Source organism: Zophobas morio, unplaced genomic scaffold (genome assembly GCF_036711695.1).
Source record: "Zophobas morio isolate AGI-343-1 ecotype UQ-CSIRO unplaced genomic scaffold, CSIRO_AGI_Zmor_V1 ptg000006l, whole genome shotgun sequence".
Taxonomy (NCBI): Eukaryota; Metazoa; Arthropoda; class Insecta; order Coleoptera; family Tenebrionidae; genus Zophobas; species Zophobas morio.
In genome coordinates this window covers 7,825,059-7,850,215 of record NW_026972111.1, presented here as the reverse complement: position 1 = coordinate 7,850,215, position 25,157 = coordinate 7,825,059, and the positions used below count along the sequence as shown (strand labels likewise).

Genomic DNA, 25,157 nt, shown 5'->3' with positions numbered 1-25,157 from the left:
TATGATCGCATTCGTTCAAATGTCGTGGTGTTAAAACAAGTACATAGTTCCGATAAATATTTGTAAAGTTATTTGCTTAATATTTTAAATGTGAAATGTTTTTGTATCCTCTTTTTTTTTGTTTTTTTTAGAATATTAAACTTTTTTGTTCATTAATTGTCTTATTGTTTACATTTTTTTTCAAGTGTTTTAGTTACTGTGGCTCTTAATTCATAGCCATTATTTATTACGCACTGGACATTATGAATGAATACCATGTGTCCCGGATTCGTATTCGTAAATTATGGTCACGTTAGGAATAAGTGACAATTACATTCAGTGATTATCTATCACCCCCTACTGAGTCCCGGCGATCCAGCGCGTCCCCACCTATAATCGTGACGTAGCCCGACAGAAATCCGCTGTCTAGTTATTATCCATTCACGATCTTTATTAAGTAATTAATTAGTTATAAAGTATAATTTTAGTTAAATCATCCACGTTATTACTTTGCACCAAATTTTAAGCATTTTCATTTTTTTTGTAACTCTTCATGAACCTGGAGAAGGCGTAGAGTAACGTTCTTATTAATAAGCGTTTGGAAGTACTTAGTAAAAGCAAATAAAGAGCACTTACGTAAGCATTAGTAATAGCTATATAGATAAATCATTCAATTTAAGGCCGGAAAAATGTTTCAGAAGAGCTAAACCCGTCAAAGCACTCGAGCAAGGTTGTTGTCTTTTACTTTTACCTTTTAGTAATCTTAGAAAAGTGAAAAAAGAAGTTGGAAGATATGGAAATAGGCTGTTCACAAAGGTCGAAATTTACATTTCTAAGAAGAGTGGAAGAGCAGAACGAACTGATGATTGAGAATTAAAGATAAGATGCTAAATGTGGCATGAGACAATAGTCGTATGTAGAACCCCCATTCATATAAAAACAATGTTTAAGTTAAATTTTAGTGTTTGTTCCTTATATATGAAATAAGCACTTACAAAAAGCCGAATAACTGTTTTAAATAGCGTAAAGTTTTATGCTTTCTAAGAAATGGATACGGAAAACTGAAAGTATCGGCAACAATGTTTATATTTCTGGCATATTTTTTAACCTTTAATTTAATAAAACATAACCTAACGAAAAAAGTTCAGGGAATTTTTATTCTTCTGCATCAAATACCAACAAACTAGACTTTCATGGCCAACCCTACAATTCTTTTTGCGAATTACGGCAATTCGGGACAGGAAACATGTCATTCACGGGAATGGCGCGAATTCTTGAACACTCTACATAATTATAGAGATCATGTGACTTAAATAACTCTACCCTCTAAAACAAAACACTAGAGTCCCAAAGCTTCTTTCAAAATCGTTCTAAAACAAACCTCTAGGACCCTCCAAGATTTTTTAAAATTCTTTCAAAAACAAAATACAGCTACTAAAAAATCAGATGACAAAATTAAAAATTTATTTTTAAATGGTACCAGATAATAAATACTAAAATACATTGATGAGTATCAAGGTTGATAGAACGTGGAATTGCAATCAGTCAAACATTAATCAACAACAGAAAATAAAGATGGCTATAATTAATTCATCAATGTGTTCATATAAATAAACGATAATATAAAATAGACTCAGAACTAGACTATATGATCACATTTGTATTTATGGCCTAGACTATATAACTAACCAACAGTGAATGTCTACGCGGTCACTCCATGACACGTACTCACAAAACTTTCGCACCAAAACATAACAACAAAAGAACAAAACGTAATCGTCACTTAACATCCTCTTGTTGTTCCTCTATGACTTCGAGAGAAACGTCCATAATTTCCTGCAAGATGTCTGCAGAAACTTCGGTATCTATTTCTTGAGGGTACGTGTAGACAGGTTTTACTGGCGTGTCACCGGCATGAATAGTCGTTTTCAGATTCGTTACTTTGGTTTGAATATCTTCGTAAGATTTTTCTTTAAACTGTTTTACATCACTATGATATGCGTTCTCAGTGCGAGTGAAGTGTTCAGTTTGGCGACTTATTTCCCGCACATTTTCTTCTACAGTACTTTCTAGACTTTGTTTTACAACGTCAAGGTGGCCAGCCCAATTATGTAATTGTGTCTTTAATTCCTACAATTCGGAATACTGTAATATTAGTCAAAAATAAAAAAATAAACATACATTATTGTGTCGATTCAGTTCGTCTGTTGATGCTTTTACAAAATCTGAAATTTCCTGTTGTGCTTGACTGTTGTAAGTTACGATTTGATTCTTACAGCTCGCGGTATTTTTGTCACTAGTGTCTATTGCACGCTGGACTAACGTCGGAACCTGCTGTAATGGTTCCAACTAACAAAAAAAAAAGTTATTAAAAGCACTATGAAACACAGGATACTACTTACGTATGTACTGAAACGAACTAAATCTTCTTGCACATCTAACAAATTTTTCACGGAACTAGCTTCCATCGTTGCCATTATTTTGTCACTAATTTCTTCCATCATATCAATATGTTCTAACTCTTTGTCTAATTCGTCATTTCTCGCTGAATACATTTGCACAAGCTGTTCCTGCAGTTCTTTAGTTTTATTTATCTGAGATAGCTGCTGTTGAATGCGAGAACGTTCCAATGATTCACACAACTCGTTTAAAAAACCATCTGCTTCAACTCTCTGTTGCTCGATTTCATCGAATTTCCTATTAACCTGAAGCAAAATAATGAGAATAGAAACATTAATTTTCAAGTTTAGCGATCACCCTGCTTAATTTTATTTGCTAATCTGAATTGTTGTCAAAAAAACAAACGGACCCGAGTGTAAGCTAAAGAAGTATTGTAATCGAGTCCATTGGATGACTGGCTACTTTCGTGTTTTCTCGACGTTTCATAAGGGTACGAAAAAAAAACGGGAGACTTATTTTTTCGTACCTGTCTGTCGTCTGTTCGAATTTTTCTGGTCATCCCCACCAATGACGTCATCTCCAAATTTTACAACAGCAAATGTTGCTTTAATTTTATAAAACGAGGTAGTGTGTGGTTTATGAATCCGTGTTGAGTTTTTAACTTTGGCATCACGATATTTTGAAAAAATCAAAATCATTTATAAGTCAGTTAACTTTAAAATTGCAAAATCGAATGCTTTGAAATCCTACAAACGTTTGAAGGCTATCGGAAGCATGGAAAATCGTTAACCATTTGTTCATTCATGCCCCCAAGAATTAATGGTGTCATCTTACAATTTTGTCAAATAAATATTATTGAAATACTAAAAAGTAACATAGTTCTGAAGTTGTGGTTTATGAATCAGTGTTGAATTTTTATGCTAGATATCGAGATTTTTGGAAAAAAATCAAAATTTGTTTTCAGATTTTTGATTCTGGGACTTTTCTATTTCTCGAATCCTCAGTTTTTCATTCTTCATTTTTTTTCTCAATTCTTTAGTTTTTCGACTTTTCGATTTTCTACTTTTGCGATTTTAAAATTTTTCGTTTTTTTTTTAATTGAAAATTTTTCAAATCTTAACTTTTCGATTACTCAATTTTTTGCATTTTTCAGTTTTTCAAATCTTCAATTTTTTAATTTCGATTTCTTGATCTTTCGACTTTTTGGTTTTTCAGTTTTTCGTTTACGCAATTTTTCTAGTTCTCGATTTTTCGATTTTTTTTATTTGAAAATTTTCAATTGTTTACTTTTGGATTTTAGATAGATAGATACGTTTATTGCACAACAGTACAAACGGTTAGTTAACAGTGTATACCTACTGATTTTAGCCAAATTCGATTTCTCGATTTTTTTATTTTTCAATTTTTCGATTTCCCAATTTTTCTTCATTTCAGTTTTTAAATTTTTAATATTTCAATTTTAAACTTTTCGATTTTGCCCACTTTGATTTTTCGGTTTTTCAATTTTCCAATTTTTCGAAACTTCAGTTTTCCGATTTTTCAATGTTTGAGATCTTTAACATTTTGGGTTTACGATTTCTTAATTTCTCGGTTTTTCAACTTTATAATTTTTCGATTTTTTGATGTTTCGATTTCTCGGTCTTTCGACTTCTTGCTTTCCAATTTTTCAGTTTTTCGAATTTTCAATTTTACGATTTTTCAACGTTCCATTTTTCAATTTTTTAACGTTTCGAATTCGCGATTTTTTAATTTTTCTTAAATTTTCACTATCGATTTCTCTATCTTCCGACTTCTTAGTTTTAGTTTTTTAATTTTTTGACTTCTAAAGTTAAATTTTTCGTTTTTCCAATTTTTCGGATTTCAGATTTTTCGATTTGACAATTTTTCTATTTCCCGATTTATCGAGATTTCGATGTTTCGATCTTTGATTCTTCAATTTCTCGATTTTTCTTTTTTGTTTTCATTTCAAATTTTTCAATTTTTCATTATTCCAGTTTTTTGATTCTTCAGTTTTCCGAGTTTTTAATTTTGGATTTACGATTTCTTGATCTTTCAACTTGTTGGCTTTAGATTTTTCGGTTTTTCAGTTATTCAGTTTTTCGTAATTTTTCTAGTTCTCTATTTACCGAGATTTCCTGATTTAGATATTTTGATTGTTCAATTTCTCGATTTTTCGATTATTTTTAATTTAAAATTTTTCAATTTTTGAATTTTTTATTTCTCAGTTTTTCGATTATTCAATTTTTGCGATCTAATAAATTTTGGACTTTCGATTTCTCGGTTTTCCGATGTTTCGATTTCACCATTTTGCAATTTTTCAACTTTTACAGTTTTTGATTTTTCGGATTTTTTAATTTTTTGATTTATAAATGTTTGGTTTTTAAATTTTTGGATTTTTCAATTTATGTAGATTTTGTGTTTGAATTTTTTGTTTATTCAGTGTCTCAATTTTTCCATATTTTTTTAATTTTAAATTTTTCAATTTTTAACTTGAATTTCGCCTATTTCGATTTTCCAATTTCTCACCTTTTTAATATTTTAACTTTCCAATTTTTCGAATTTTTAAATTTTAGATTTTTCGGAGTTTTTAGTTTTTTGATTTTGCTCATTTCGATTTCTCAGTCTTTTGACTTCTCTATTTCTCGAGTTTCCAATTTTCCGATTTTTTACATTTTGGATTTACAATTTCTTAATCTCTCGGTTTTTCAACTTTCTAATTTTTCGATTTTTTTGAGGTTACTATTTCCGGATATTTCCATTTTTCAGTTTTAAAATATTAGATTTTTGATTTCACATTTTTCAATTTTTTACTTTTCGATTTTAGCCTATTTGGATTTCTCGATTTTTTGATTTTTCAATTTTTTAATTTCCCAATTTTTCGTCATTTCGATTTTTGAATCTTTTACTTATCAATTTTTCACTTTTTAAAAGTTTAGATTTTTGAATATCGCGATTTTTAATTTTAGGTTTTTTGGGTTTTTCAATTTTTCGATTTTTTTAAATTTCAAATTTTAACATTTCGATTTCCTTTCGATTTACGATTTCTCAATTTCTCGGTTTTTCGACTTTTCAATTTTCTAATTTTTCGTCAGTTTAAGAGTTTTTCAATTTCTCGCAGTTTTTCAATTTCTCGCAGTTTTTGATTTTTCAGTTTCGACTTCCTGGTTTTAGACTTTTCGGTTTTTTAATTTTCTGATTTTTCGTTTTCGCAATTTTTCTAGTTCTCCATTTATCGAGATTTCGTTGTAACGATTTTATTTTTAATTTAAAAAGTTTCAATTTTTAACTTTTCGATTTTAGCCCATTTCGGTTTCTCGATTACTTGATTTTCCAGTTTTTCGTCATTTCTACATATATTTGAATTTTTTTCCCCCAATTTTTCAGCTTTCCCATTCTTTATTTTCCGGTTTTTCGAGGCTTCAAGTTTTCGATGTTTTAATTTTTCAGTTTTTAAAATTTTAGATTTTCGAGTGCTCAATTTTTTAGTTCTTCGAATTTTCAATTTTTCTAATTTTTAAATTTTAGATTTTTCGGGTTTTTCATTTTTTTTTTAATTTAAAATTTTTACATTTTAATTTTTCGATTTCTCGGATTACCATTTTCTTTCGATTTATGATTTCTTAATTTCTCGGTTTTTCAACTTTCCAATTTTTAAGATTTTAAATTTTTCAGTTTTCATCTTTCGACCTCTTGGTTTTAGATTTTTCGGTTTTTCAATTTTTTGATTTTTCGTTTTTTGTTTTTCGTTTCGCAATTTTTCTAGTTCTCGATTTAGCCATTTTTTTTTTTAATTTTAAACTTTTCAATTTTTATCTTCGGTTTCCCAAGTATTGGTCATTTCAGTTTATTTTTTTTTCTCAATTTTTCAGTTTTTCAATGCTTCATTTTCCGATTTTTCGTTTTTTTTTTAATTGAAAATTTTTCAATTTTCAATTTTTCGATTTTGCCCATTTCGATTTCTCAATTTCTCGGATTTTCGTTTTTTCAATTTTTTCAACTTTCCAGTTGTTCGATGTTTCGATCAATATTCAAATTTTCAATTCTTAAAATACTTATTAGATTTTTCTGTGACGATTTTTCGATCTTATGACTTCTTGGTTTTAGATTTTTAGATTTTTCGGTTTTTCAAAATTTCATTTTTTCGTTCTTTAGATTGATTGTTCAATTTCTCGATTTATAGATTTTTTTTCAATTTTAAATTTTTCTATTTTTAACTTTTCGATTTTGATTTTTGGATTTTTCACTTTTTCGATTTCCCACTGTTTCGTAATTTCAATTTCTAATTTTTTTTATTTCTGAACTTTTCAGTGTTTGGATTTTTCATTTTCCGATTTTTCGACTTCTCAATTTTTTGATGTTTCGATTTCCAGATTTTTCAATTTTTCGATTTTCCAATTTTTCATTATGACAGTTTTTGGAATCTTCGGTTTCCCGAATTTTCAATTATTGGGATTTTTTAAATTTGGATATACTATTTTTTAATTTCTTGGTTTTTCAACTTTCCAATTTTCCAATTTTTCGATCTTTCGACTTCTTGGTTTTCGATTTTTCGTTTTCGCAATTTTTCTAGTTCTCGATTTATTTAACTTAAATTTTTTGATTGTTAAATTTCTCGTTTTTTTAATTTGAATTTTTCAATTTTTCGGTTTTTAGATTTTTGTATTTTTCAATTTTTCGGTACTTTAATTTTTCAGTTTTTAAAATTTTAGATTTTTCGATTTTCCTATTTTTCATTATTCCAGTTTCTGGAATCTTCAGTTTCCCGAATTTTCAATTATTGGGATTTTTTAATTTTGAAATTACTATTTTTTAATTTCTCGGTTTTTCAATTTTCCAATTTTCCAATTTTTCGATCTTTCGACTTCTTGGTTTTAGATATTTCGGTTTTCAATTTTTCATATTTTCGTTTTCGCAATTTTTCTAGTTCTTGATTTATTTAACTTAAATTTTTTGGTTGTTCAATTTCTCGTTTTTTTAATTTGAATTTTTTAATTTTTCGGTTTTTAAATTTTTCTATTTTTCAATTTCTCGGTACTTCAATTTTTCAGTTTCAAAAATTTTAGATTTTTCGATATTTAAATGTTTCAGTTCTTCGAGTTTTTCAATTATTCCATTTTGCTCATTTTGATTTCTCAGTTTTTTGACTTCCCGATTTTTCATTATTTCAGTTTTTCGAATCATTAGTTTTTCGGTTTTTCAATTTTTTGATTTTTCGTTTTTTGAGTTTTTCGTTTTCGCAATTTTTATAGTTGTCGAGATCGATTTTTTTTAATTATAAATTTTTCAATTTTGATTGTTTCGATTTTCCAATTTTTCGTCATTTCAGTTTTTGAATGTTTTTTCCTCAATTTTTCATTTCCCGATTTTTCGGTATCTCGATTTTTCAGTTTTTTCAGAGTTTTTTTTTTAGTTTTAATTTTTTCAATTTGCAACTTTTCGATTTTGCCTATTTCGATTTCTCAGTTTTTTGACTTCTCAATACTTCAGTTTTCCGATTTTTCAATTTTTGAAATGTTTTAATTTTGCACTTATGATTTCTTAATTTCTCGGTTTTTCAACGTTGCAATTTTTCCATTTTTTGATGTTTCGATTTCTCGATATTTCAAATTTTCAATTTTTAAAATACTTATTAGATCTTTCAGTTTCCATTTTTCGATTTTTCGACTTCTTGATTTTAGATTTTTCGGTTTGTCAATTTTTCGTTTTCGCATTTTCGAAAATTTCTATTATTTTTTTTAATTTAAAATTTTTCGATTTCCCAATTTTTCGTCAGTTCAGTTTTAATTTTTTAATTTTTCAACTTTTCAGTTTTTCGATTCGTCATTTTCCGATTTTTCGACTTTTCAATTTTTTGGTGTTTCGATTTCACGATGTTTCAATTTTTCCATATTTTAATTTTGCAATTTTTAAAATTTCCGATTTCTCAGTTTTTTTACTTCTTGATTTCTTGGTATTTCTAATTTTCAATTTTTGGAAATTTTTAATTTTGGATTTACGATTTTTAATTTCTCTGTTTTTCAATTTTTCAATTTTTGAAAATATTTCTCGATCTTTCGACTTCTTGGTTTTAGATTTTTTGATTGTTCAATTTCTCGTTTTTTTGTTTAATTTAAATTTTTCAATTTTTCGGTTTTTAAATTTTTTTTATTTTTCAATTTTTCAGACCGAGATTTCGGTGTTTCATTTTATTGATTATTCAGTGTTCCAATTTTTCATTTTTCTTTATTATTAATTTTTAAATTTTTCAATTTTTCAGACCGAGATTTCGGTGTTTCATTTTATTGATTATTTAGTGTTCCAATTTTTAATTTTTTTCTTTTTAATTTTAAATTTTTCAATTTTTCGTCATTTCAGTTTTGGAATTTTTCAATTTTTGAATTTTAAAATTTTACGTTTTTCGAGTTTTCGATTTTTCGTTGGTCGTCTGGACAACAAAAATTCAAAACGAAAAGATACAAAGCGCCGGTATTTCAGAAAATACGAAGGAAAAACAAGATTCGATCAAATAAAAAAAAAAAAAACGTGTTCAGAGAAAATATTTTAATAAAAATTGACACAGACGACAACCAGACGGAAACGGAAGACCACTTTTTTCGTACTCTAAGCAACACGAAAGTCCAGAAAACTTAAAAGTAGCAAGTCGCCCGATGGATTCGAATACAACAGTGCTAATACTTACCAATTTTGTACACTCTTCTGTTCGTTTTTCTACATCCACATTCTTCTCCAAAACGTAACTTTGAACTTCTTCAATATCCGTTTTCGTGTTTTGAAGACTATGCAAGCATGCTTCACTACTACTGTTGCGCAGTGACGTAAGACGATTCATGAGTTTATCACTTCCACAAACGTCACCAGAAACTAAACCAACTGGATTTTCCAAAGCTGTTTTCATTTGTGTTGAAATTTGGTCCAGTTGCACTAAATTCTGACTCTGGTTGCCTTTAATTACGCCGACTCTATTCTTACAATCATTGAAACAAGTCTGCTGATTCTTGAGAGAACTATTTGACATAGTAAGAATTTCCTTGAACCAACTCATACCAGTTAAATACATACTTTTGGACACGTTGGCGTTATTTGTCAACAAATCGCACTGATTGTCATACTTTTTGTAGTATAGATGTTCATGTTTCGTAGAAGTTTCACAAACATCAAGAAGGGTTTTAGACGTTTCCTCTAGTTGAGTCGTCTTACCGGTTATAAAATTCGCAGCTCGAGCTTTCCGCTTGCATTCGATTTTCGCCTCAGCCAGTTCTTTCTTAGCTTTCTCAACCAAGGAACTCGTACTTTGGAAGGAGTTCTTAAGTTCGTCATAGCGCTGATTTTGCACCGCCATTGCTTCCTCCGTCGTCTCAATCTCCTGGAGCAAGTATAAAGCTCGTTCGTGCTTGGCTTGAATATCGAAAGTCATTTTCTCATAAAAATCGTTACTCATGTAGAAACCATCTCCCTCCCTCATCGCATTTAATTCCTGTCGCAGTTTCAAGATCTGATTCTGGGAATCCGTCAACACTTCGGTTTTGTGCTTGTTGATGTTCACAGTGGGACAGTTCGCGACGTTCTTAGCCATATGGGCGTACTCCAAAGTACTAACGGTCTCATCGAAAGCGTCAACTGTTGACGCGAACGTGGCAATCATGGAGGTCTTGCTCGTTCCCCCCAAACTGTCTTGCAAAATCCGCGTTAACTTGGATTCCCGGTATGGAACGTGCTGCTTCTTTAGAGCCAGCGCTTTGATCACTTTTCCCAGGGTTAGTAGAGACTTATTGATGGAACCCGCTTCTCGGGCACGCATTTCTGTAGCGCCTGATCGTCCGATATTTTCGCTACCCGCCAGATCGATCAAGTGGAATTTACCAATTTTGATGGTTTCTTCGTCGAAGGTTGTCATTTCTCTTATGTTGAGCACAATGGTGAAGATGGTGTGCGAACGCGAGCTCAATCGGTTCAAATTGGTTGAGGCGATCTGTCGTTCTGCAGCACCTTTGTTCAAAAAATCGTACAATTCGCTAATACTGTGGACTAGAACTTCTGTGAGTCCTTTGATGCAAGTGGAACCTTTATTATCGGGGTCGTCAAACACTCTGGAATATAGGTACAAGAATGTCATCTAGTGGTTTATTATCACCATTGTTTAAGTATATTGTTGGACAACCTATATGGACAATCACTTTCCCATGTAGAAAAGAATGAACATATATTCTACATCTCACTCGCTTCACTATGAAGAGGCGGTACCTTACGAAAGGGAGTAAAAATAGTCTGTAAGCACGTGATGTCGATAAGGTAGTAAACGGACGTATTAGTCAGTACGTTGTACGGGTAGCAGTCACAAAATAAGCAAACGTACGTGTTGAGGACTTTACATATATGTAATATATTGTAATATGTAACGCAGTAAATCCTCGAAATCGAATAATAAAAAAATCAAAAAAAATAAAAATCGGAAAATCTAAAATTTCAAAATCGAGAAATTGAACAATCGATTAATTCAAAAATCCAAACATCGAAAAACTGGAAAATCGAAAAATAAAAAAAATTGGACAATCGAAAATTTAAAAATTCCGAAAATCGAAAAATTGAAATATAGAAGAACTGAAAACTCAAAAAATCGAAAAAACTAATCATTTAAAAATTGAAAAGTTAAAATTGAGAAATCGAAAAACTGAAAAATCACAAAATTGAACGAAATATCCAAAAATTAGGAAATTAAAAAATTGAGAAACAGAAATGTCAAAAAAGCAGAGTCGAAAAATCGCAAACTTAAAAAATCGAAAAATTGAAGAACTGAAAAATCGAAACTTTGGGAAATGGAGAAATGGGAGTATGAAAAAAATAAGATTACTTGAGAAATCCGAAAACTAAAAATTCAGAAACGTCAAAATTTGAAAAATAAAAAAATATTGAAGAACTGAAAAATCGAAAAATCTAAAATTTAAAACATTGAAAAGTTAAAATATCATAAAACTGAAAAATGGAGAAATCCAAACATCAAAAAATCAAAAAAATTAAATTCGAAAATCTAAAATTTAAAAATCGAAAAACTGAAAAATCAACGAATCGAGAAGTCGAAAATTTAAAAAATTGGAAAATTGAAAAAGCGAATAAATCAAAAATCGAAACATCGAAAAATCGAGAAACCGAAAAGCAAAAAATCGAAACATTGCAAAATTCAAAAATTGAGACATCGAGAAATCGAAAAATCAAAAGACCTAGGAGTGGAAAAATCGAAACATTGGGAAACCGAAATGGGCCAAATATATGAAAAATTGATAAAGCGAGAGATTGAACAATCAAAACATCGAAACATCCGAATTTCAATAAATTAAGATCTCAAAGAATTTAAAAATTCAGAAATTTGAAAAATTAAAATATAGAACTGCAAACTCGAGAAACCGAAAAATCCAGAAATTTAAAAATTAAAATCTGGAAAAGTTGAACAATTGAGATATTGAAATATAAAACAATCGAAAAATCGAAAGTATAAAAAATGAAAAACTGAAAATCCAAAAATAAAAATCGAAAAATCTAGAAGTCCAAAAATCAAATAATTGAAGTATTGAAAAGTATCAAAACTGAAATATCCAAAAATTGAGAAATCGAAAAACCAATAAAGCGAAGTCGAAAAATCGAAGAATTGAAGAACTGAAAAATCGAGAGAAGTGGGAAAATCAAAAATAGAAAAATTTAAATACTGAAGAACAGAAAAGTCAAAAAATCGAAAAATCGAAAAATCTAAAATTTAAAACATTGAAAAGTTAAAATATCCTTTAACTGAAAAATGGAGAAATCCAAACATCAAAAAATCAAAAAAATAAAAATTCGAAAATATAAAATTTAAAAATCGAAAAAGTGAAAAATCAACGAATCGAGAAGTCGAAAATTGAAAAAATTGGAAAACTGAAAAATCGGATAAATCAAAAATCCAAACATCGAAAAATCGAGAAACCGAAAAACAAAAAATCGAAAAACCTAAACATCGCAAAATTCAAAAATTGAGACATCGAGAAATCGAAAAATCAAAAGACCAAAAAATCTAGGAGTGGAAAAATCGAAAAATTGGGAAACCGAAATAGGCCAAATATATGGAAAAATTGATAAAACGAGAGACTGAACAATCAAAACATCGAAACATCCGAATCTCAATAAATTGAGATCTCAAAAAATTTAAAAATTCGGAAAGTTGAAAAATTAAAATATAGAACTGGAAACTCGAGAAACCGAAAAATCCAGAAATTTGAAAAATTAAAATATGGAAAAGTTGAAAAATTGAGAAATTGAAATATAAAACAATCGAAAAATTGAAAAATCGAAAGTATAAAAAATGAAAAACTGAAAATCCAAAAATAAAAAATCGAAAATCTAGAAGTCGAAAAATCAAAGGATCGAAGTATTGAAAAGTATCAAAACTGAAAGAAAATCCAAAAATTGAGAAATCGAAAAACCACTAAAGCAAAGTCGAAAAATCGAAGAATTGAAGAACTGAAAAATCAAAAATAGAAAAATTTAAATACTGAAGAACTGAAAACTCAAAAAATCGAGAAATCGAAAAATCTAAAATTTAAAACATTGAAAAGTTAAAATATCCTAAAACTGAAAAATGGAAAAATCCAAACATCAAAAAAATTAAAATTCAAAAATCTAAAATTTAAAAATCGAAAAACTGAAAAATCAACGAATCGAGAAGCCGAAAATTTAAAAAATTGGAAAATTGAAAAAGCGGATAAAGCAAAAAATCGAAAAACCAACAAATCGAAAAATCGAAACATCGTAAAATTCAAAAATTGAGACATCGAGAAATCGAAAAATCAAAAGACCGAAAAATCTAGGAGTGGAAAAATCGAAAAATTGGGAAATCGAAATAGGCCAAATATATGGAAAAATTGATAAAGCGAGAGATTGAACAATCAAAACATCGAAACATCCGAATCTCAATAAATTGAGATCTCAAAAAATTTAAAAATTCGGAAAGTTGAAAAATTAAAATATAGAACTGGAAACTCGAGAAACCGAAAAATCCAGAAATTTGAAAAATTAAAATATGGAAAAGTTGAAAAATTGAGAAACTGAAATATAAAACAATCGAAAAATTGAAAAATCGAAAGTATAAAAAATGAAAAACTGAAAATCCAAAAATAAAAAATCGAAAATCTAGAAGTCGAAAAATCAAAGGATCGAAGTATTGAAAAGTATCAAAACTGAAAGAAAATCCAAAAATTGAGAAATCGAAAAACCACTAAAGCGAAGTCGAAAAATCGAAGAATTGAAGAACTGAAAAATCAAAAATAGAAATATTTAAATACTGAAGAACTGAAAACTCAAAAAATCGAGAAATCGAAAAATCTAAAATTTAAAACATTGAAAAGTTAAAATATCCTAAAACTGAAAAATGGAAATACCCAAACATCAAAAAATCAAAAAAATAAAAATTCGAAAATCTAAAATTTAAAAATCGAAAAACTGAAAAATCAACGAATCGAGAAGTCGAAAATTTAAAAAATTGGAAAATTGAAAAAGCGGATAAATCAAAAATCGAATCATCGAAAAATCGAGAAACCGAAAAGCAAAAAATCGAAAAATCGAAACATCGTAAAATTAAAAAATTGGGACATCGAGAAATCGAAAAATCAAAAGACCAAAAAATCTAGGAGTGGAAAAATCGAAAAATTGGGAAACCGAAATAGGCCAAATATATGGAAAAATTGATAAAGCGAGAGATTGAACAATCAAAACATCGAAACATCCGAATCTCAATAAATTGAGATCTCAAAAAATTTAAAAATTCGAAAATTTGAAAAATTAAAACATAGAACTGGAAACTCGAGAAACCGAAAAATCCAGAAATTTGAAAAATTAAAATATGGAAAAGTTGAAAAATTGAGAAATTGAAATATAAAACAATCGAAAAATTGAAAAATCGAAAGTATAAAAAATGAAAAACTGAAAATCCAAAAATAAAAAATCGAAAATTTAGAAGTCGAAAAATCGAAGAATCGAAGTAATGAAAAGTATCAAAACTGAAAGAAAATCCAAAAATTGAGAAATCGAAAGACCAATAAAGCGAAGTCGAAAAATCGAAGAATTGATTAACTGAAAAATCGAGAGAAGTGGGAAAATCAAAAATAGAAAAATTTAAATACTGAAGAACTGAAAAGTCAAAAACTCGAGAAATCGAAAAATCTAAAATTTAAAACATTGAAAAGTTAAAATATCCTAAAACTGAAAAATGGAGAAATCCAAACATCAAAAAATCAAAAAAAATAAAAATTCGAAAACATAAAATTTAAAAATCGAAAAAGTGAAAAATCAACGAATCGAGAAGTCGAAAATTTAAAAAATTGAAAAATCGGATAAATCCAAAATCGAAATATCGAAAAATCGAGAAACCGAAAAGCAAAAAATCGAAAAACCAACAAATCGAAAAATCAAAACATCGTAAAATTCAAAAATAGAGACATCGAGAAATCGAAAAATCAAAAGACCAAAAAATCTAGGAGTGCAAAAATTGAAAAATTGGGAAACCGAAATAGGCCAAATATATGGAAAAATTGATAAAGCGAGAGATTGAACAATCAAAACATCGAAACATCCGAATCTCAATAAATTGAGATCTCAAAAAATTTAAAAATTCGGAAATTTGAAAAATTAAAATATAGAACTGGAAACTCGAGAAACCGAAAAATCCAGAAATTTAAAAATCAAAATATGGAAAAGTTGAAAAATTGAGAAATTGAAATATAAAACAATCGAAAAATTGAAAAATCGAAAGTATAAAAAACGGAAAACTGAAAATCCAAAAATAAAAAATCGAAAATCTAGAAGTCAAAAAATCAAAGAATCGAAGTATTGAAAAGTATCAAAACTGAAAGAAAATCCAAAAATTGAGAAATCGAAAAACCAATAAAGCGAAGTCGAAAAATCGAAGAATTGAAGAACTGAAAAATCGAGAGAAGTGGAAAAATCAAATCAAAAATAGAAAAATTTAAATACTGAAGAACTGAAAAGTCATAAAATCGAGAAATCGAAAAATCTAAAATTTAAAACATTGAAAAGTTAAAATATCCTAAAACTGAAAAATCAACGAATCGAGAAGTCGAAAATTTAAAAAATTGGAAAATTGAATAATCGGATAAATAAAAAATCGAAACATCGAAAAATCGAGAAACCGGAAAGCAAAAAATCGAAAAACCAACAAATCGAAAAATCGAAACATCGCAAAATTCAAAAATTGAGACATCGAGAAATCGAAAAATCAAAAGACCAAAAATTCTAGGAGTGGAAAAATCGAAAAATTGGGAAACCGAAAAAGGCCAAATATATGGAAAAATTGATAAAACGAGAGACTGAACAATCAAAACATCCAAACATCCGAATCTCAATAAATTGAGATCTGAAAAAATTTAAAAATTCCGAAATTTGAAAAATTAAAATATAGAACTGGAAACTCGAGAAACCGAAAAATCCAGAAATTTAAAAATTAAAACAATCGAAAAATGGAAAAATCGAAAGTCTAAAAAATGAAAAACTGAAAATCCAAAAATAAAAAATCGAAATTCTAGAAGTCGAAAAATCAAAGAATCCAAGTATTGAAGAATATCAAAACTGAAAGAAAATCCAAAAATTGAGAAATCGAAAAACCAATAAAGCGAAGTCGAAAAATCGAAGAATTGAAGAACTGAAAAATCGAGAGAAGTGGGAAAATCAAAAATAAAAAAATTTAAATACTGAAGAACTGAAAAGTCAAAAAATAGAGAAATCGAAAAATCTAAAATTGAAAACATTGAAAAGTTAAAATATCCTAAAACTGAAAAATGGAGAAATCCAAACATCAAAAAATCAAAAAAATAAAAATTCGAAAATATAAAATTTAAAAATCGAAAAATTGAAAAATCGAAAGTATAAAAAATGAAAAACTGAAAATCCAAAAATAAAAAATCGAAAAATCTAGAAGTCGAAAAATCAAATAATTGAAGTATTGAAAAGTATCAAAACTGAAATATCCAAAAATTGAGAAATCGGAAAACCAATAAAGCGAAGTCGAAAAATCGAAGAATTGAAGAACTGAAAAATCGAGAGAAGTGAAAAAATCAAAAATAGAAAAATTTAAATACTGAAGAACTGAAAAGTCAAAAAATCGAGAAATCGAAAAATCTAAAATTTAAAACATTGAAAAGTTAAAATATCCTAAAACTGAAAAATGGAGAAATCCAAACATCAAAAAATCAAAAAAATAAAAATTCAAAAATACAAAATTTAAAAATCGAAAAACTGAAAAATCAACGAATCGAGAAGTCGAAAATTTAAAAAATCGAAAAATCAAAACATCGTAAAATTCAAAAATTGAGACATCGAGAAATCGAAAAATCAAAAGACCAAAAAATCTAGGAGTGGAAAAATCGAAAAATTGGGAAACCGAAATAGGCCAAAAATATGGAAAAATTGATAAAGCGAGAGATTGAACAATCAAAACATCGAAACATCCGAATCTCAATAAATTGAGATCTCAAATATGTAATTTAAAAATTCAGAAACTTGAAAAATTAAAATATAGAACTGGAAACTCGAGAAACCAAAAAATCCAGAAATTTAAAACTTAAAATATGGATAAGTTGAAAAATTGAGATATTGAAATATAAAACAATCGAAAAATTGAAAAATCGAAAGTATAAAAAATGAAAAACTGAAAATCCAAAAATAAAAAATCGAAAAATCTAGATGTCGAAAAATCAAAGAATCGAAGTATTGAAAAATATCAAAACTGAAAGAAAATCCAAAAATTGAGAAATCGAAAAACCAATAAAACGAAGTCGAAAAATCGAAGAATTGAAGAACTCAAAAATCGAGAAGTGGGAAAATCAAAAATAGAAAAATTTAAATACTGAAGAACTGAAAAGTCAAAAAATCGAGAAATCGAAAAATCTAAAATTTAAAACATTGAAAAGTTAAAATATCCTAAAACTGAAAAATGGAGAAATCCAAGCATCAAAAAATCAAAAAAATAAAAATTCGAAAATATAAAATTTAAAAATCGAAAAAGTGAAAAATCAACGAATCGAGAAGTCGAAAATTTAAAAAATTAAAAAATCGGATAAATCAAAAATCGAAATATCGAAAAATCGAGAAACCGAGAAGCAAAAAATCGAAAAACCAACAAATCGAAAAAGCGAAACATCGCAAAATTCAAAAATTGAGACATCGAGAAATCAATTTTGTACATATATGTTTATACACATTACTGTTTACGGAACAATGTTAATTATGGATTTATGGATAACTCCTCGTATAAGAGCAGAATGAAGGGTTTTTGCCTTTGCTAATGTTTGATGGCGCCATCTGATGTAGAGTAAAATAAACCTAATACATTGGCTCACTGTAGTGAAAATGCGCGTTGATGAAAAATTTGTCCCACGCCCCCTGGATTCCTTGTCCTAAAGCTCACTATTTAGGGGAAGTAAAATTTGTATTAGGTTGTCCAACTATAATATACTTAAACAATGTTATCACTATCAGTTATCACCTACCGTAAAGGCACACTATCGCTTACTAGAAGATCGCGCACTTCTTCATTGTAAATTTCCACGAATGAAATGAGCATATTGTACTCAACCTGGAGTGTGGCCAGTTCAGCAAACAAATCAGCTGCTGCTCTGGGTACCATACCAACGGAAGGATCCTACAACTTGGTTCTTAATACAACAATAAACAAGAAAATGTGGATAATACATTGGCAAATTCGATATTTAGTGCTGCGTCTTGACCTATCATTGTGTAGGTTTTACCAGTTCCTGTCTGTCCATATGCGAATACTGAACATGTATAACCCGACAAAACGTATCTGATCAAAGGAGATACAACGATTTCATAGACTTCCTCCTGTGATGCAGTTTTATCAAACACACGATCAAACGTGTAGTTTTTCTCCATATTTCCACACTTTAAACTGATTTGGGTAGGCTGAATTTTCTGAATGGTACATATTCGTTTTAAGTCATTTTCAGATTTGGTCCATGGTCTGGAAACAAGGAAAAAATTAGTGTCCCAAGTCAGTTTTATTCACATTGTACATGATAGAAAACAAGTCCTATAGTAGGCCATGAAATTTATTTTTAATGTTGGCATTGGAAGTATTTGACACTTCATTTGACGGTTGTATGACTGCAACTGTCACACTGAACAAGGGACGCGTGTCATTAATCAATTAAAAATTAATTTCATGGCCTACTAGAAGACTTTTTTTCGATCATGTGATCCTTCACAATGTTTAAAATTAAGCCCAACCTGAACATTCAAGAATTTTTAAATGTTTGTGGTTTCTAAATTTTAGATTTTTCGATATTTTGATTTTCCTAGTTCTCGACTGTCAGGTTTTCAAATTTTCAATTTTTAGATATCTCAGTTTTTCGATGTTTCAGTTTTGGGATTTTTAAACTTTTCGTCTGTTGAATTTTAAATTTTCGATTTTCCAATTTTTCGATTTTGTAAATTTTAGTTTTTGGTTTCTCGTTTTCTCCTTCTTTCGATTTTTTCATTTTTTCAAATTTTTCGATATTTCGATTTTTCAAGTTTTTGGTTTCCCAATTTTTCAACACCCTACGAACAATTAAAAAAAGTATAATCAATTTGTTCGATCGCTAGATTATTCATTAAAAATAACCGTTCGTTTTCGTCGTTCTTTTGTAAACAATCTTTCGATTTTTCGGATGTCGATTTTTCGGTTTGTCTATTCTCGACTTTTTTTTGATTTTTTGATATTTGAGTTTTGGGATTCTTCAATTTTTTTCAAATTTAACATTTTTCAATGTTTCAAATTTTTCGATTTCTCAACTTTTTAACACTTCGATAGGTGAATCTTTCGATTTTTCAGTTTTCGTTTATTGATTGATAATTTTTCAATACTTGAGTTTTGGGATTTTTCGGTTTTTCGATTCTTCACTTTCTTAATTTTTCAATTTTTAAATTTTACATTTATCAATTTTTAATTTTTTACTTCAGTTTTTAGAATTTTTCGGCAGTTTGGTTTTTTAATGTTTCAACTTTTTCGATTTCTCAATTTTTATATTTTTGGATATCTCAGTTTTTCGATGTTTGAGTTTTGGGATTTTTCAGTGTTCCGATTCTTCAATTATTTTTCTTCAATTTTTTCGATATTTGAATTTCACGATTGAGTTATTCGATTTTTCAATTTTGCGTTTTTTAAATTTTACATTTTTCGATTTTCCAATTTCTCGGTTTTTAATTTTTCGATCCTGTAAATTTTGGATTTTTCGGTTCTTGGATCTCCCGTTCTCTAGATTTTTCAATGTCTCAATGTTTGATGATTCAATTTTTTTAATTTTCCATTTTTAGACATCTCGGTTTTTCATTGTTTCAAATTTTTAGATATTTCGATTTTTCAAGTTTTCAATTTCTCAACTTTTCAACACTTCAATTTTGGGAATGTTTCTATTTCTGGATTTTTTAATGTTTTATATTTTAAATTTTTTTAACTTTTTAATGTTTCGAATGCTGCATCTATCTAATTTTAGAATTCTCAGTTTTCGGATGTTTTAGTTTTGCGATTTTTCAGTGTTCAGATTCTTCAATTTTTCTTCGATTTTTTTTATTTTTCGGTCTACAGATTGATCAGTTTTTCGATATTTGAGTTTTGCAATTGAGTTTTACGATTTTCAATTTTTTGTTTTTAAACCGTACATTTTTCGATTATCCAATTTTTCGGTTAATTTTTCGATTTTTATAAATTTCAGATTTTTCGGTTCCTCGATTTCCCTCCCGTTCTTTTGACTTTTCAATTTTTCGAATTTTCCATTTTTCCACATCTCGGTTTTTCATTGTTTCAAATTTTTAGATATTTCGATTTTTCAAGTTTTCGATTTCTCAATTTTTCCACACTTCAATTTTGGGAATTTTTCCAATTATGGATTTTTAAATTTTCCGATATTTTAAATTTTACATTTTAGATTTTTTGACTTTTCGGATGTCGATTTTTAGGTTTTTCTATTTTTCAATTTTCCAATATTTGACTTTTGGGATTCTCCAATTTTTTCAGATTTCAATTTCTTTATTTTTAAATTTTATATTTTCGATTTTTACTTCAGTTTTTCGAATTTTTCGACACTGATTTTATAATGTTTAAAATTTTTAGATCTCTCAATTTTTCTATTTTTAGATATCTTCGTTTTTCGATGTCTCAGTTTTGGAATTTTTAGTGTTCCGATTCTTCAATTTCTCTTCAATTTTTTTATTTTTAGATCTACAGATTGATCAATTTTTCGACATTTGAGTCTTGCGATTGAGTTTTTGATTTTCCAATTTTTAAATTTTACATTTTTCGATTTTCCAGTTTTTCGGTTTTTAATTTTTCGATTTTGTAAATTTTAGATCTTTCGGTTCCTCGATTTCCCGTTCTTTAGATTTCTCAATTTTTAGAATTTTCCATTTTTCGATTTCTCAATTTTCCAGCACATTAGTTTTGGGAATTTTTCCATTTCTGGATTTTTTAATTTTCAATTTTTTAGATTTTTAAAGTTTTAATGTATCGATTGATGCTGCATCTTTCGATTTTTTGACTTTTCGGATGACGATTTTTTGACATTTTAATTTCTCTATTTTGAAATTTTACATGTTTCGATTTTTGCTTCAGGTTTTCGAATTTTTCTGTACTTTGGTTATTCAATGTTTCAAAATTTTTCGATTTCTCGATTTTTCTATTTTATTTAGATATGTATCTCAGTTTTTCGACGTTTTTGGATTTTTCATTGTTCCGATTCTTCAATTTTTTTTCGATTTTTTATTTTTCGATCTATAGATTGATCCATTTTTCTATATTTGAGTATTGTGAATGAGTTTTCTAATTTTTCAATTGTTCGTTTTTTAAATTTTACATTTTTCGGTTCAATTTCCCGTTTTTTTGATTTTTCAATTTTTCGATTTCTCAATTTTTTATTTAACACACCAATTTTGGAAAATTTTTCCATTTCTGGATTTTTCTATTTTTAAATTTTTTAATACATCGATTGCTGAATCCTTCGATTTTTCGGATTTCGATTTTTCAGTTTTTCAATTTTTCGATTCATTGATTGATAATTTTTCAATATTTGAGTTTTGGAATTTTTCAGTTCTTCGATTCTTCACTTTTTTAAATTTTTTTATTTTAAAATTTTTACATTTTTCGATTTTACGATTATTTAGTGTCATATTTTTCCATTTTTCGGATTTTGGATTTTTAAATTTTTTATTGTATCGATCTTTCGATTTTTCGAATGTCGATTTTTCGGTTTTTCTATTTTTCGAAATTTGAATTTTGACATTCTTCAATATTTCCAAATTTTAATTTCTCAATTTTTAAACTTTACATTTATCGATTTTTACTGCAGTTTTTCGAATTTTTCGGCAATTTGGTTTTTAAAGTTTCGATTTTGTAAATTTTAGATTTTTCGGATCCTCGATTTCCCGTTCTTTAGATTTTTCAATTTTTCAATTTCTCAATTTTGGAATTTTCCATTTTTCGACATCTCGGTTTTTAATTTTTCGATATTTCGAGTTTTCGATTTGTCAATTCTTCAAGGTATCAATTTTGGGAATTTTTCCATTTCTAGATTTTTAAATTTTTCAAATTTTAGAGTTTTAAATTTTTTAATGAATCGATTTTTCGACTTTTCGGATGCAAATTTTTCGGTTTTTCTATTTTTCGACTTCTATTGATTTTTCAGTTTTTCGATTTATTATTTGATCAATTTTTCGACATTTGAGTTTTGAGATTCTTCAATTTTTTCGAATTTTAATTTCTCTATTTTTAAATTTTACCATTTTTTTTCCAATTTTGAATTTTTCATTTTTTAAATTATTCGATTTATTGATTAATCAATTTTTCGATATTTGAGTTTTGGGATTTTTCAGTTTTTCAATCTTCACTTTTTTTATTTTTCAATTTTTAAATTTTTTCATTTTTCGGATTTTCCATTTCTCGAATTTTCAAATTTTCGATATTTTAATTTTTCGATTTAAAAATTTTTTAATGTATCGATTGCTGCATCTTTAGATTATTATTCGACTTTTCGGATGTCGATTTTTCGGTTTTTCTATTTTTCGATTTTTCAGTTTTTCGATATTTGAGTTTTGGGATTCTTCAATTTTTCCAAATTTTAATATCTCTATTTTTAAATTTTACATTTTTCGATTTTCCAATTTTTCGGTTTTTAATGTTCCGATTTTGTAAATTTTAATTTTTTCGGTTCCTTCGTTTCCCGTTCTTCTGATTTTTCAATTTTTCGATTCCGCAAGTTTTTCCTAATTCAAATTTTCGAATTTTCCATTTTTCGACATGTCGGTTTTTCATTGTTTAAATTTTTTTGATATTTCTATTTTTCAAGTTTTCAACACTTCAATTTTGGGAATTTTTCCATTTGTGGATTATTCAATTCTTCAATTTTTTCAAATTTTAATTTCTCTATTCGTTTCTCTATTTCTAAAATTTACATTTTTCGATTTTTTAATACTTTAGTTTTTCGAGTTTTTCGGCACTTCGGTTTTTCAATGTTTCAAAATATTCGAGTTCTAAACTTGTTCACACTTCAATTTGTGGAATTTTTTCCATTTCTGGATTTTTCAATTTTAGATTTTTAAATTTTTTAATATATCGAATACTCAATCTTTCGATCTTTCAGATTTCGATTTTTCAGTTTTTCAATTTATTGATTGATCAATTTTTCGATATTCGAGTTTTGGGATTTTTCAGTTTTTCGATTCTTCACTTTTTTTAGTATTTCAATTTTCACTTCCCGAGCGTAAGGAAGTATAGTAATCGAGTTCATCGGCCGAATTGCCACTTTCATGTTTTCAAGAGTAAGAAAAAAGTGGTCCCCCGTCTCCGTCTGTCTGTCTGTCTATCCATTTTTATTAGAGAAGTAATCACCGAAACTACTGGACCGATTGTTGTCACATTTTGTAGGTGAGTATATTATGAGTATCATGTAGATGGTTAAATACTAACTAAAATTTGGATAATCATCCCCGTTACCAATGGGGTGACGCCATTTCCAAAATTTATAATAAAACTTTTTTTTTAATCTTTTAAAATAAGATACTCCTACATTTGTGGTGTGTAGATATCCAGAATTTTTGGAAAAAATTCAAAACTGAACAACTATGTTTTGCATTATAACTTTGAAACTGCAAAACCGATTGCTCTGAAATCTAAATATTTTAAGGTTATCGTAATCATGGTAAATCGTTTAGCAAAATTTATTTGTTTAGTTCTGTCGAAATAACGTTCAACCAATGTTTTTATATTAATATGGTTTTTTGAGTTGCATAACCCAAAATTATTTTCAGAAATATAATTATAATGCTTTGTTTGTGAGGCGCAATATACAAGTTAGTACAATAACAGATCACCCTATATACCTACTACATTTATATGCTCTAATTGACCTATTCTTAAGGTTTTCAGTAATATTTTATTTTAAGAATATGTAAACAAATTGCAAAATTGTTATTTTTAAAACTGTTATAATATTTTATGGAAAAATATTATATTACCCTTATTAAATAAATACAATAGCGTCAAAATTTTGACGAACATTGTATCAAAGTTTTATTTGCACTTTAAAAAACAGTGACAACGTCGCTTAGAAATTTCAAAAATAAACGACAGTTATAAGGACTAAGAAGAAACTAATGAAAATATGTATAAAGATATAGGTCTTCCGCTTAAAAAAATTCAGTTGTGTAACGCCTCAAAAACAGAATACCGACAATACGATAATGAACAGTCGTCATTAATTAACAGAGTGAATCACCCTTTTAAAAGTGACACTATTTTCGACAACCACGAAACTCGCTATAAATAGGTTTAGAATTAATTGCAGGTTGAAGTAAACATACTGCTACATACAAAAATCATTTACATACTCTGTATAATAATAATAAATCACTGATAACCCCTGTATTTATTCGGGTTCAACCCTCTACCAGTTTCATGTTCTACAATATTTAAAGAATTCAGAGCTCATGACCCTATAGTTTTGGAATTCTTCGGAACAGTCCCTATATTTTACAACCCTATATTTAAATACCTTTCTCTGATGAAGACTTTTACAAGTTGTAGATCCTTCTTTTCGGTGGCACTCATCTTGTGACTCTTGTATACACTGTATGTAAATTACACGATAAAAAACACAAAGCAACAAGCTAAATTATAATATTATAAAGTGACTACACTGCGTACAGCTGCGTCTAACAAATACTTTTTGTCACTGGCTTGTCTAGGTGAACGTTAAATTTTAAAATTGCTGAAAGTGCTACCAACGAACAACCCAACTAGAAATAATATGTCAAAGTCCCTAGATTAATTCTCTACACACGGCATGCAAGTGTGCAATACTGGTTGCCTATACCAACATCAAATGTTTATGTTTGATTGTTTTTAATAAAAATAACCTTAAGATAGTCCTATAATACTGTTCATATTTTAAATTTATAACTATCAACTAAATCTATGTCAACGACTATTGAATTTTTGTAATTAAACTCTCGAAAATACTTTTATTAGAGAATGATGGAACAGTGTATTTTAAAAATATAGTCTTTGCCATTTCTATTGAAACACCACCTGTTGATTTTGCCTAAAATTTAGCAATTGCTAATAGTTTTCGGTTGATTGATAACGGCTTTTAGTTAGAAAATTGTCTGAATATCAACGTTGCCAAATTTACGATCAACAAGTGGTGTTTCAATAGAAATGGCAAAGACATTAATTACTTATTAACCTTTTTATA

At 28.0% G+C, this 25,157-nt stretch overlaps 1 protein-coding gene across 1 annotated transcript; it reads right to left on the bottom strand.

Annotated features, from left to right (window-relative positions):
• Positions 1 to 1,428: 1,428 nt before the first annotated feature.
• On the bottom strand, positions 1,429 to 25,155 carry LOC135123457 (kinesin-like protein KIF11). Its single transcript, XM_064048111.1, has 7 exons — positions 24,456 to 25,155; positions 18,106 to 18,394; positions 17,904 to 18,055; positions 9,059 to 10,466; positions 2,382 to 2,684; positions 2,161 to 2,328; positions 1,429 to 2,109 (listed from the first exon to the last, which is right to left on the bottom strand). Exons 1-7 carry the CDS (start codon positions 24,509 to 24,511, stop codon positions 1,759 to 1,761), a joined length of 2,727 nt encoding a protein of 908 aa, XP_063904181.1. The 5' UTR covers positions 24,512 to 25,155; the 3' UTR covers positions 1,429 to 1,758.
• Between the last annotated feature and the right edge of the window lie 2 nt (positions 25,156 to 25,157).

Excerpts from the sequence above, each read along its gene's own strand:
- LOC135123457 (XM_064048111.1), bottom strand. The coding sequence starts at position 24,511 with ATGAGTGCCACCGAAAAGAAGGATCTACAACTTGTAAAAGTCTTCATC. Across the intron at positions 18,395-24,455 it reads AAAGTCTTCATCAGAGAAAG|ACCATGGACCAAATCTGAAA; the intron begins GTATTTAAATAT and ends CCTTGTTTCCAG. Across the intron at positions 2,329-2,381 it reads TAGTTCGTTTCAGTACATAC|TTGGAACCATTACAGCAGGT; the intron begins GTAAGTAGTATC and ends TTTTTTTGTTAG.